The following is a 13,127-nucleotide window of genomic DNA, read 5'->3' on the forward strand; positions in this document are numbered from 1 at the left end:
ATTCGATATTATTGTAAAAATGCTTTTCTTGGCTGATATTGATTCTTTCCTTCCTGATAATATTGGACAACTCTTCTGACAACCCTCCCAGTTCAAATGGATTAAATGTCTATAGCAGAGGTGTCCAAACCGGTCCTCATGGGCCGCTGTGTGTCTTAGTTTTGTTCCTACCAATAGAGCAATCAACTGATTACACTTTTAAGACACCAGATTGGTGAAAAGGTGTCACCTTGTTTTGTTGGAATGAAATCCAGCACCCACAGCGGCCCTATGTGGAATTGTTTGGATACCCCTGGTCTATAGCCTTCAGTGGTGCCAAACAGTAAATCAGGGGTGTCCAAACCGGTTATTTTTCCTATCGATCGAGAACAGACTATTTAATCAATGACGTTTCTGCTAAAACAAGCAGGACTTGAGTATAATCAACTAATTACACTGGTAAGACCCCAGATTGGTGCAAAGGAATCCAGCACCCACTGCAGCCCGATGTGGAATAGTTTGGGGACCCCTCCAGTAAATGTTCACAGCCAGTCGAGGCATATGTACAGTGGGGCAAATAAGTATTTAGTCAACCACCAATTGTGCAAGTTCTCCTACTTGAAAAGATTATAGAGGCCTGTAATTGTCAACATGGGTAAACCTCAACCATGAGAGACAGAATGTGGAGAAAAAAAAAACAGAAAATCAAATTGATTTTTAAAGAATTTATTTATAAATTAAAGTGGAAAATAAGTATTTGGTCACCTACAAACAAGCAAGATTTCTGGCTGTCAAAGAGGTCTAACTTTTTCTAACGAGGTCCAATAAGGCTCCACTCATTACCTGTATTAATGACACCTGTTTTAACTCATTATTGGCATAAAAGACACCTGTCCACAACCTCAGTCGGTCACACTCCAAAGTCCACTATGGTCAAGACCAAAGAGCTGTCGAAGGACAACAGAGACAAAATTGTAGACCTGCACCAGGCTGGGAACAACTGTGTCAACTGCGGTTCGCTAGAATGTAGGAATGTGTTATGGTCAGATGAAACCAAAATAGAACTTTTTGGTAGAAACACAGGTTCTCGTGTTTGGAGGAGAAAGAATACTGAATTGCATCCAAAGAACACCATACCCTCTGTGAAGCATGGGGGTGGAAACATCATGCTATGAGGCTGTTTTTCTGCAAAGGGACCAGGACGACTTATTGTGTAAAGGAAAGAATGAATGGGGCCATGTATCGAGAGATTTTGAGTGAAAATCTCCTTCCGTCAGCAAGGGCATTGAAGATGAGACGTGGCTGGGTCTTTCAGCATGACAACGATCCCAAACACACAGCCAGGGCAACAAAGGAGTGGCTTCGTAAGAAGCATTTCAAGGTCCTGGAGTGGCCTAGCCAGTCTCCAGATTTCAACCCCATAGAAAATCTGTGGAGGGAGTTGAAAGTCCGTGTTGCTCATCACTGCTCTAGAGGAGATCTGCATGGAGGAATGGGCCAAAATACCAGCAACAGTGTGTGAAAAGCTTGTGAAGAGTTACAGAAAAGGTTTAGCCTCCGTTACTGCCAATACAGGGTACATAACAAAGTATTGAGATGAACTTTTGGTATTAACAAAATACTTATTTTCCATCATGATTTGCAAATAAATTCTTCAAAATCAAACAATGTGATTTTCAGTTTTTTTTTTTCCACATTCTGTCTCTCATGGTTGAGGTTTACCCATGTTGACAATTACAGGCCTTTCTAATATTTTCAAGTGGGAGAACTTGCACAATTGATGGTTGACTAAATACTTATTTGCCCCACTGTATAGGTTTCAGAGTGTGTGCTGTGGTATTTAATAAAAAGAATATTGGACGTATACCACAGTCAATGGCAGACAATTCATTTTTCATGAATTGCGGCTCAATTTTTGAGGATGTTTGCTTTCCTAACTATTAACCACTCTGTCCTTGTAACAGACTCTGATTCTGAGGGTCACAATTCTGCAAGAGGGGGCTGGCCCTCTCTCACTGGGACACGGCCACTCGGCAACCTGACGCGCAAGAGACACGCCGCATTGTCGCCGACCTCCATGCTGTCCAATGCTAAGTCGCAGAAGAAAAAGAAGAAGAAAAAACATAAGAAACACAAGCACTTATCCCTGCTGCTGGAAGAAGCAGACCTGAGCTCCTCTGACGACTCCTTCGATCAAGGTTACTGACCCCCGTCTTAGAAATCCGCACTGTTAAGTCAGACGATACCTTGTCTGTTGAGTCTTGTCGCAGCTTGTCTGTTTGCCCTGTGCTAAGGCAGCGTTTTACCCCCAGATTGTGCTTTAGCTTGACCATCGCTACCTCTCTCTTGCTGCTGGTTTCTCTGCAAAGTTGCCTTTGTTTTTTGTTTTAACAAAAAAAAGTTTACATATTTCGATGGTGTTTTTATTGCCTGGATTGCAAAGCATTTTTGTAGAATTTGTACATTGAATTGAAAAATTGTGTGAATTTGTGAGATTTTTTTTTCATGAAGTTGTATTGCAGTTTGGTACCTATGAAAGCTTTATTAAAGGTTTGGACCTGATTAGTACGGAAAGCGAAACGCTGTGGTCCTTGTGTCGGCTTCATCAGTCTTGTTTGTCTGTCTTGAGTCATTCTGTCCAACTGTACCTCCACATGTCCTCCTAGAGCCTTTTGTTTGTCCAATATCCCGCTGCTTGGCCCAGGTTGGAGGTCGGAAAGACTGTTTTATGTTGCAAAGAGATGTTTATTCAAGAAGCTTTTAAAAATCTATTGCAGTAGCCCATTTTAAATGAATTATATTGATCCAGATGTTGCCAACAAAGACTTTTGGGATATTTGGACAAAAGAGCTCCTCATCTGTCTACTAAAACTTCCAATAACACTTTTCCGTATTTACTTTTGCTGTCAACGTCTTTGCTCTGTCAGACACCCCCCTCCCCCACCTCAAATTGTCTTATCCGTTATGCTTTGAGTGTCTCTCTGCCTGTTCCACGTGCTTGCGCTGCTGCTGCTGCCTCTGCTACTACGACATTACAGAAGTTTGGCAAGGACTTGCTCAGCCTTAAGCCTGAACGCTTCCTCGCCACGGCTAGTCTATGCTGATGCTGTAGCTAAAGCGTAGCTTAAGCTAGACTGTGCTAAGGCGTGGCTGCGCTAAGGCTAGGCTGCACTCTCGCCACGGTGCTGCCCCGCCCCGCCCCGCCCTGCCCTGCCTGAGGCCACACCCCTGTCACCTGCTCTGTAAGTAGGATGTGCCCCTCTATTTTCTCCACCGCTAACATGGACAATGCTGTATGGAAAGCCAGTTGAGCATTTATTCTATATCGTTAACTCCTAGCTTAAGGTCTGTACTACTAGAGTGCTCTGTCCTCACTTGTAGGACCGCTAAGTATTACTAGTGAGGTATAACTATCTATGGGTGTCACATACCTACAAGTGAGACCTCTGTGTGCGGCAAATTAGTTTGTTAGCAAGTTTTGATAGCATATTAGGCCAAAAGTTTGTGTTAAGTGTTTATGGTGGTAACATGTACTAGTAAGACTCGTTCTGGTAGTATTCTGAAAAGTCTTACTAGTGAGGGCAAAGCGCTAGTACATGGACATTAAACTGGATATCAAAGATATTTAATGAATTCTCAAGCGACTAACCATAAAGCTAAAATTAAAATCAATTCACAGAATATCAACTTTCACTTGATTTTTAATTATTTCACTGACAAATTCAAAATTATTTTGAGATCCACGGTTACGCCATCTTAGTCTGTTTTTGTTTCTCATGTTGCGCCGAGACGAAGGCTGTCACCGTGGCTACTCAAACTTTGTACGAAACGGAAAGCAAGGGGCCTCACAGGGCTGTCCTCTCAGTGCCTGCCTTGTCCTCTCTGTTGTCTGCCTGCGGTTGTTAACACTCAGCGGATTCACAGTACCACTAACTTACCACATCTGCTTTCCAGATTTGCTAAAACTGGAATATTCATTTTAAAATTGGCTTTCATGGTTTCACAGCATTATACGGCCAATTTTATCGACCTCAAGTGGTTCTACATGCACTTTTTGTAACTGGTCATTTCAAATTACATAAATACAATGTACACTTACAACCAGCCATGAGATGATGACCACTTGCAAAATATAATGATTACCTTTGCAAGGACTGATTCAAAACATCATGCCTTTACAAGTATGATCATTTCAGTTTCCATTTGTGCTATCAGAGATGTACCAATTAGCACTTAAAAAAAAAAAAAAAAAAAAAAAAAAAAACTAAATAAATAAATTGTGTTTGCAGCAGTGTAGAACTGAACTGCAACATGAAGTATGTAATATTGAAAATTAGTAAAAAATATTTGTAGTAGCTCTTATGCAGCGCAGTTATACAGTAGGGTTGTCAAAAGCATTTACAATGAAATGTATATTTTACGATATTTGTATCGATACTCATTTATTTTTGTGTTACCACAGGTCAAAAGAAATTTTTGTCATTGGGTAATTTTGATTCTACCATTGATGGCGTTAGACGTCCAATCTATTTGAAGTGGGAGAGATCGAAGCAAATGAACGTTCAACAGCTTGGCACTGCATTAATTAAATAAAAAGTTTTTTTAAATTAATTTTTTAATGTATGTAGTATAAAATTGTATTTTTGAGTATCTGTAGCGAGTTGAAAATTGCAATGTCGTGACATCAGTATTATACAGCAACACAATCTTCAACTGAACGCAGTCATCTTTGTAAAGGCAACCATTTTGATGCAGCTCTTGAAATAGATTTTAATTAATATATAATGACACTCCTGTACTTTGCATCCACTCCAGTGTTAACACTCTTAACCCCGCAAAGAGACGATCCTCCTGCTCATCTTGTTAGACCTAACTGCTTACTACCAGCAACACGCCGCTAACCAGCATTATGCCTCAGTGAATGTGTGTGGGGATTTTGTTTGTTTGCTGCAGTCTTGTCACCCACTGTTGGAAGAGGAAGTGGATTCTTTTTTTTTGTTTTTGTTTTTTTGTTTAATAAAGGCTAGTAATATCTAGGTCAGAGGTCACATGGGCTTTTCTGTAGAGGGTGTGGATGTACAGTAATGTATGCCTCGAAATGTAAATATGCTATTAGGTAGAGGTTCTGCAGCAGAATTTTGATTACACGGCATACAGCCTTTTGGATTGTGTTGTTCTCTTTGTGAGTTTCATCTGTCGACATTGTGTGAAAGAGTGTTAATTCAGTGTACGTTGCTGTGTCATAGACTTCACTATCAGTTGACAGGGCTCGAGTTCGATCCGTAGGGGGCCTATTTTAAAAAAACTTAAAGTATTTTCAAAACCAAAGCCGCTAGTGACCTAAAACCAAAACGGGCACCTCCCTTAGGCATATGATTCTCCATGGGCAGACATTAAAAAAAAAAAAAAAAAAAGTCATTTCCTAATCTAATCCCGCATACTTTTTATTTAAGTATAACAAAACTTAAAATGGCTATAAAATTCTTAAATTTATGCTAGATGCACAAAAATCACCTATATTTCCAGGATCAATAGCAATATTTAACAGATCATATAAGTTTTTGCCCGAAATAGCGACATAGTTTTTTTTTTAATTTTTTTTTTTTATTCAGTGCAAGTTTTCAACAGCTAATAAATAACTCTATTTTCACATCAGAAACTTAATACTATAGGAAAGCATGCAGAATCATCTTAGTTTTAATCAACAAAAGCAAAATTTGTGTTTTCTATATACAATCACAACTTATGTAGGTTTAATTCCGATGTTACTATTGCCTCAGCACGTCTTGAAGGTTATCTGGCCATTGTCGTTTCTCGATTGAAATGTTACATAAAATACGTAAAATGCGATTTATTAAAATTTTTTTTTTTTTTTTTGTATGGACGCAGAAATTTTAAATTACTAATTTGTTTGTCCACAAACAGGCAGTTGGCCAAAAATTACCTGATCATTTAAATGTAAAGTTACGCTACTGTGTATGGATACAACATTGCAGCCATCACAAAACAAAGAGGTTTTTAAGTTGAAAATTCTTCTAAATAAATTCGTACATCCAGGAATTTCCATAGATATGAACATAAAACAGTCTAGATTCTCGGTTAAAAGCGAAAAACTAGGCAGTTATCATTCCTTTTACGTAAATATTTCAAGCTAAAGTTACGCTATTGTGTAATCCAACGTGGCGGCTGTCACAAAACAAAGAGCTTTTTAAATCGAAAGTTCTTGTAAATAAATACGTAAATCCCAGTTACGCAAATTTTTTCCCATTCATCTTTTCTCTCAATGTTTCAAAGTGCATGCATGGTGCTATTTTATATAACTACCTGGAATCCTCGACCAAATCCCTCTTGAGACCATGCTGCCTGCTTGTATGCAGTAAAACTTTCGCCCTTTTCTACCGAAATCCGGCATTTGTATGCAGTGTGTGTTTGAGTTTATAGCAGTGAAAGTTGCACGACTCTCTGCCTGGCCCGGCCCCCTGCGGGAAGGCGTGGCACAATGTCTAGAAGCTGTCTAGTCAACTAATGGTGAAGTCTATGGCTGTGTCGTTTTAAGCAGGGTACAAAAGTTAGGTTTTCAGCACGATATTTAACTTTCTATCGTCATTTTACTTGTCTATCGTCATTATAGCCATAAATAGATCTGTTGCTACAATGAGCATTTTGGTCAGCTGATGGCGCCCAATTTGCGCTGACTTGCCACACAATGGGATTCCATACGCCAAGATGGCACTACTGGTAGCACTACCTACACTCCATTCAATAGTTAGCCAATTGGCTCCCCCTGCCAACCGTATTTGAATAATGCATAAAACACAATTGAAAATAGCAAGGCATATACTGTAGTCCACACAGTACATAGACAGCACAATTTTATTAATGTCAATGATTATTGATAATATGATCCTAACTTAATATACAGCAGTCTAAACCACTAGTCACAAGTATTGGTAGATAATTATATATCTTTATATTTGAGCAAAAATATGGATGCTACTGTGTTGCTTCTGTTTACACTGGATAGTTTTAGGTTGCAGAACGTTTTGATGCGTTTGACATTGTGGCAGATCAGTTTAATGTCAATTAAAAAATAAAGTGAGTGGAAATGTACTCTATTGTGGCATATCGATATCGTGATATTATATGCTCCATATTGTGATAGGAGATTTCTACTATATCGCACAGCACTGGTAAAGTGTTATCGTATTTAAGGCATTGGCTGCCGTTGATGGTGCTAGACCATTTGAAATGGGAGGGCGGGGCATTTTCAATCCACAACAAAATAAGGAAAATGCCGCATGATGGACTATCATTGTTAATGGCAGCAAGATCTATTTTTTAATGCTCTTGTGAGCACTGTGACAACAGAATAACCATCACACCACCTCTGAGCAAAAATGTCTTTTCTGGAACAGAATCTTCGGAGGATGATTACGAAGACGACTACAATGAGGAGTCCGATTCGGAAGACGAGGAGAGCGGCCTTGGTCTGTTGGCCAGGTTCGCAGCGAGCGCTCTCCCCGTCAGTTCTGTCCCTTTGAGCCTTCTTCCTGATGGCAAACATCATAGCCGGCCAAGCACTTTGGGTAAAAAAAACAACAACAAAAACACAAACAGATGAAAGCAGTGTTGTAATGTGGCTCCATGTATATTGTTTTCCTGATTTTATCCTCTACAAAAAATGGTAAAAAGAGTTCCATTAATGAACTGTGCGAACAAGATGCCAACAGATGTGATGCTTCCTACTGATTGTGCTTTTTGTGGTTGAGCCTGTTTGTCTGCCTGTGTATTTTTTTCCACCATTGTGGTTTGGCAGTATTGTTAAATATTCATCCTTGCCTAATTGTCACATTGTGGTAAATGTAATGTTTTAGTCTTTAATAATGCATTTGTTGAGATGTTCAATAGAGCAATTCACATAATTATTGATTGGAGACAATCCAACACATTTGCATGGCTTTTGCACAACTGACCACATTATGAACACATTAAGACACAAATTCAAAGATAATCACATTCACCTGCATCAAACGGGAAGCTTTGTTTAATATTTTGCTTTTATTTCAGTAGCGGCCGGTGATTAAAAGGGCAGTCGCACAGGCAGTACTATTCTGAATATTTAATATTCTGAATAATATTAATTACTTTTATTATTTCATTATGTCCCCCCCCCCCCCCCCCCCACATACACACAGACACACACACTTAAATTTTGATGAGGGGGCACCCTTGCACCCCCTATTGACGAGCTGGCATTTTTTTTTTTTTTTCTAAGAAAGCTATAGTACAGCTACGACATACACCCCTGCAAAGTAAAGATAAAACATCAATAAGTTAAACCTCAGTTCACAAATTTAATTCGTTCTGAGATGGGGTTTACAAGATCAAGTTTTCCCCATTGGAATGATGAAATATAACTAATCCGCAATCACCAGAAAGGTCTTAGTCATTTATCCACGCTGTCAATTTCACACCTTTTCTATAATTTTAAAGTCTGTGCTCCGTTAAAACTACTTTAGTCACGGTAGCTGCATTTATTGCTTCTTTCATTTAAAATATAGTACAGAAAATGGAAATTGTCAAACCAGCATTTGCAGCCAGATTGGAAACTCTTACACCATTCATGTGTTTTAGCTATTTGACTTTTCATCCTTCTGCTGTGAATTTAAAAGAGATTTTTAGCACTTGTAGACATCCAATCCATTTGAGGTGGGAGGGTGGTTCTCCACTTCAAATAACCGCCAATGTTATACAGTGGTACCTCTACTAACAGCATTAATTGGTTCTAGAAGTAGTCTCATAACCCGAAAATTTCATAAATAAAGACGCGTTTTACATCTAAAGGCCCTAATCCGTTCCAAGCAGTAATGAGATGCCACATTTATTTAATCTCATAAACCTAACCTAACCTAACCTAATTAGGGCTGCAGCTATCAAATATTTTAGTAGTCGATTAATCGATGGACTAGTTAGTTCAAATAATCGAGTAATCGGATAAGGAACATGAAAAATTAAAACACCTGAGCTGAGCCTCAAACGATATAATTTTTCTTTTAAATGAGGATGTATGTACAATAAAAGAACAATTGGCTAATTTACAAAAAAAGTCAGCTTAAATTCTATAAAATGCTAATTTTTTTTTACAGTGCTCTTAACAAATGGTTCAGACACATATTCCCACAAAAAAAAAATGCTAAATATACCTATAAACTAAATTATGAATGCATTGAAAAACATTAGCTCAAACAAATATTTAGCTTACGTTGGTCTTAACAGGGAGCAGTTGGATTCAGCATGTGAAAAGAGGCAGACCAGAGGGCAGTGTATCCTCCCTAATCAATAAAACTAAATACAAAAACCTTTAAAATAAACCATTACAACGCCACTTTAACTAAACGAATACTCGAAGCAACAGAATTGAATTTGAATATTTTTTTTCTAATCGAATACTCGAGTTAATCAATTAATCGTTGCAGCTCTAAACCTAACCTAACCTAACCTAACCTAACCTAACCTAACCTAACCTAACCTAACCTAACCTAATCACTAATTCAAACTTTTTCCTGTGAGGGCCACATAACTTTTCCCTTTTTTGATGAAGGGCCGGGGTCAGTTTGTAACAGAAAAAGTGTGACGATTGTGATCGATTATTGTTTTTCAGAAAGCCACAATCAAATAACCCTTTCTGGATTCTTCATGGAACAAAAGTAAATAAAATAAAAATAATAATATAATAATAATACATAAAAATAACACTATTAATTAAATAGATAATAACCAAATAACCCTCTCTGAGTTCTTCACAGAAAAAGGCCTGGAAATAAATAACACTATTGAGAAAAAAAAAAAAAATGCTCTCTGGTATTGTTCAGGGGGCCGGACCAAATGTGGAGGCGGGCAGTATTCGGCCCGGGGGCCGTAGTTTGGGGACCCCTGCACTAATAACTGTAATGACGTAGATAATTGAACAAATCGCAAAGAAAAAAACCTTTCGAGTTAGGCAAAGTCCTCTTTAACGAGATCGATGGTGCCTATCTCTCTTCATGAAACAAAAACGCGAGGAGACCTATGCTCATTTGGCTCAGACGTCGACCCACTAAAGCAATAATAACGCCATTGCGCGTGTGCACGTTGTCATATTGAAACGTCATCAACAATCTTACAACTCTCAATCCCAACTCTTACAGTATCATATAGTATTTTTGACTCTTGTAACCTGAAATTTCTTTAACGAGGCAATATTTTCTTGTTTAAACGTGTCGTAACCTGAAAATAACGTTTGTAGAGGAAGTAGAAGTACAGTGATCACTTGTTTTTCGCGGCTAATAGGGACCGGAACCCGCCGCAATAAGTAAAAAACTGTGAAGTAGCGCCCCCCTCCTCCAAAATATTTTTTTTTTTTTTGCATGTTCAATGTATGTATTCAGATTTAGCATTGGAAAGAGATACATATAAGACATGATTTTTCACTTTTTTCCCAAAGTATAATAAAAGAAACCCTTATGTATATATATATATATATATATATATATATATATATATATATATATATATATATATAATATTAGATAGTTTTATTAGCACTTCTATTGCAATAATTATAATTTTTAAAAATTTTACTGTCCCACCGAATTATTTTAAAACAAGAATAAAGTATAAAAATGCTTGTCTTTATTACATGCCTCATTGAGTGAGTCCACTCAAATCCGCTGAAGCTGCTCACTTACATACAATGAGTTTCCACAGCAACTGTTTAACAAGTTAAATGATGATTGACACATGCGGCGCTTTGAAGCTTCGGGTTCCAGGCATCTGTGGCAAGATCAAACATGAAATGTCTGTCAATCATCGTTAACTTTAATAAGCAATTCCAGTGAACTGCCTGAGCAACAAAGAGCACGGAGTGGGAGGGAGGGAGGTAGGGAGAGTGAGACTACGCGATTGGCTCAGGACAGCTCATGTTTTTTTTTTAATTGAAAAAAAAATTCGCGATGGACTGAGGGCGCTAAGTTTGAAGCGTGAAGTAGCGAGGGATCACTGTGCCACTGTAATGCTAACATACTGTACTTAGCACAGAATAATGTGACAAAGCATGGTTCTATACAGAATTCTGACTTCCCCATATGGCGTAGACTTTAAAACATAGTGGTGGCGTGAATGCTAATCGCAGTATAGTGTACAATGACATATTGGTCATATTTGAAACTTCAAGACCCTGAGACTTTCTCCTCCCGCCATCAGGTTCATCAGAGTGCGAGTGGTCTGACTCTGGTTCCGACTTGCGATTGAGGAAGTTCCCGTCTTTGCTGCATGGCAAACGCTCCGCTCCGGAACTCCCCCTGCTGCCCCCGGCGAGCCGTCGCATCGAGCAGGGCAGCCCGAGCAAGCGTGACGAAACGCAGCCCGTCAAACGCAAGCCTCTACCTATTAAACAGCGAGCCTCGCAGCGGCGGTTCAGCTTCGATCTGGCAACCGCTTCCGGCTTGGGTGGCTTCAGCGAGGACGAAGCCTGGAACCGCCGACGCAGCGAGAGGATCTTCCTCCACGATGCCAACCAGCCAGTCAATCACTCATCCTTGTCCAACACCAGCCAGAGCTCCTCCTTTAGCTCAACCACTAAGCCCGTCTCCAGACCAAAACAGTCTCCTCCCAACCGAGAGGGCAAAGATGCAGTGAAAGTACGTCAATTTTTCATCTAGTGGTTATTCAGAAACCGGGGGAAACTCCTTTTCTCTTCCATTATACCGTCAAAATCCGCTCCCTGGCACTTTTTTGTCTAGTGTATGTGTCACAGTTCCAGCAGGGTTTCCCAGCACTTCAGTCACTAAAGCACTCCCCTGCTGTCTTAAATGCTGCTGACAAGAAAGGACAACTGCAGGCTTCTCCCCCCCTGTGCGCACATGCGTGCGTGTTTGTGTGTCTATGAGCGTGTGTGTGAGTTCAACAGCTCAGTAGATATTGTCGTCATTCTAACGATGCGTGTTCTGACATGTGTAAAACAGAAAAAGAAGACAAAGGAGTCCTCTTCTATGCCTGTGAGCCCATCCTCTCTGGCTAGTCCAATAAGGGACGGCACCACGGCTCTAAGCCTGAGCCCGGCGCGGAAGAGCCAATCGAAAACCAAGACCAAGGCCCGGGAGGTCAGTAGGATGACTGATGAGCTGAGAAGTCATTAGCAGCATAAACTAATAGCTTATTACCCTGGCAAGGACAAAACTGTACAGTGCTCCATTTTGATATTAATGTGCGCAAACACATAATAGTTTTTAGAAGTCATGAAGTGCCTGCTTGCTTCTGTTTTGTCCGCTCAAATAAGCCACATGTTGATCGTGCCATTAAATCCATCTGTCTTTGAGTAATTCTGTAATTGTTGAAGGCTGCCAAAGTGTTAGTAAGACTGTTGGTGGTTTGACGGGGAATTTCCCATAAAGCATTCTCTAAGTTAGTGTTTCACTGATACCATTTTTTGGCTCTTGATACCAATTCCTGTGTGGTATCGACCGATACTACAGGTAGTCCCCGGGTTACGAACGGTTCCGTTCCTACGCCGGCGATGTAACCCGAATTTCCGCTTAAGTCGGAATTAACCTTTTAAATACCCCTAAATACCCCCCAAATCTCAAACTAACTATCCAAAAACATGTCCTATATGCAGTGTTGTTAATCTTACTTTAAAAAAAGTAATTAGTTACAGTTACAAATTACTTCTCCCTAAAAGTAATTGAGTTAATTACTCGGTTACCTTAATGTAAGAGTAGTTACTCAGCAAAGTAACTGACATTACTTTTCATGTTCTACACATTATTACATGGTCCATTCTATAATGTCTCTTACATCAAATATGTTTATATCAACTGGTTGAATTGAACTGAACTGTCTTTCATTCAAAAAAAAAAAAAAAAAAAAAAAAAAAATCATCGGTCACACTTTTTTTTTTTTTTTTTTTTTTTTTTAATTTCGCCTATATAAGCATGTAATGGTATACAAACTTTAACTTTCAAATGCTGTGAGGGAAAAAAAGCCTTTTGTATTTTGCCTGTTGTACTGAACCCACACCAAAACGTGACCCATGTACCGAAGTACGTACTGAACCGTGACTTGTGTGTATGGTCACACCCCTAATTATATATACATATATTTTTTAATAT

At 39.2% G+C, this 13,127-nt stretch overlaps 1 protein-coding gene across 2 annotated transcripts in view; it reads left to right on the top strand.

Moving 5' to 3' along the window:
* The window catches only part of tnrc18 (trinucleotide repeat containing 18), a 110,161-nt gene that overhangs the window by 62,836 nt on the left and 34,198 nt on the right, over window positions 1-13,127 (top strand). For both annotated transcript variants that reach the window (XM_057860557.1, XM_057860558.1), the window contains exons 17-20: window positions 1,944-2,177; window positions 7,395-7,565; window positions 11,221-11,657; window positions 11,982-12,119. In XM_057860557.1, the coding sequence (XP_057716540.1) occupies window positions 1,944-2,177; window positions 7,395-7,565; window positions 11,221-11,657; window positions 11,982-12,119 (980 nt within the window). The remainder of the gene's footprint in view (window positions 1-1,943; window positions 2,178-7,394; window positions 7,566-11,220; window positions 11,658-11,981; window positions 12,120-13,127) is intronic.

The sequence above is a fragment of the Corythoichthys intestinalis genome, chromosome 16 (genome assembly GCF_030265065.1).
Source record: "Corythoichthys intestinalis isolate RoL2023-P3 chromosome 16, ASM3026506v1, whole genome shotgun sequence".
Taxonomy (NCBI): Eukaryota; Metazoa; Chordata; class Actinopteri; order Syngnathiformes; family Syngnathidae; genus Corythoichthys; species Corythoichthys intestinalis.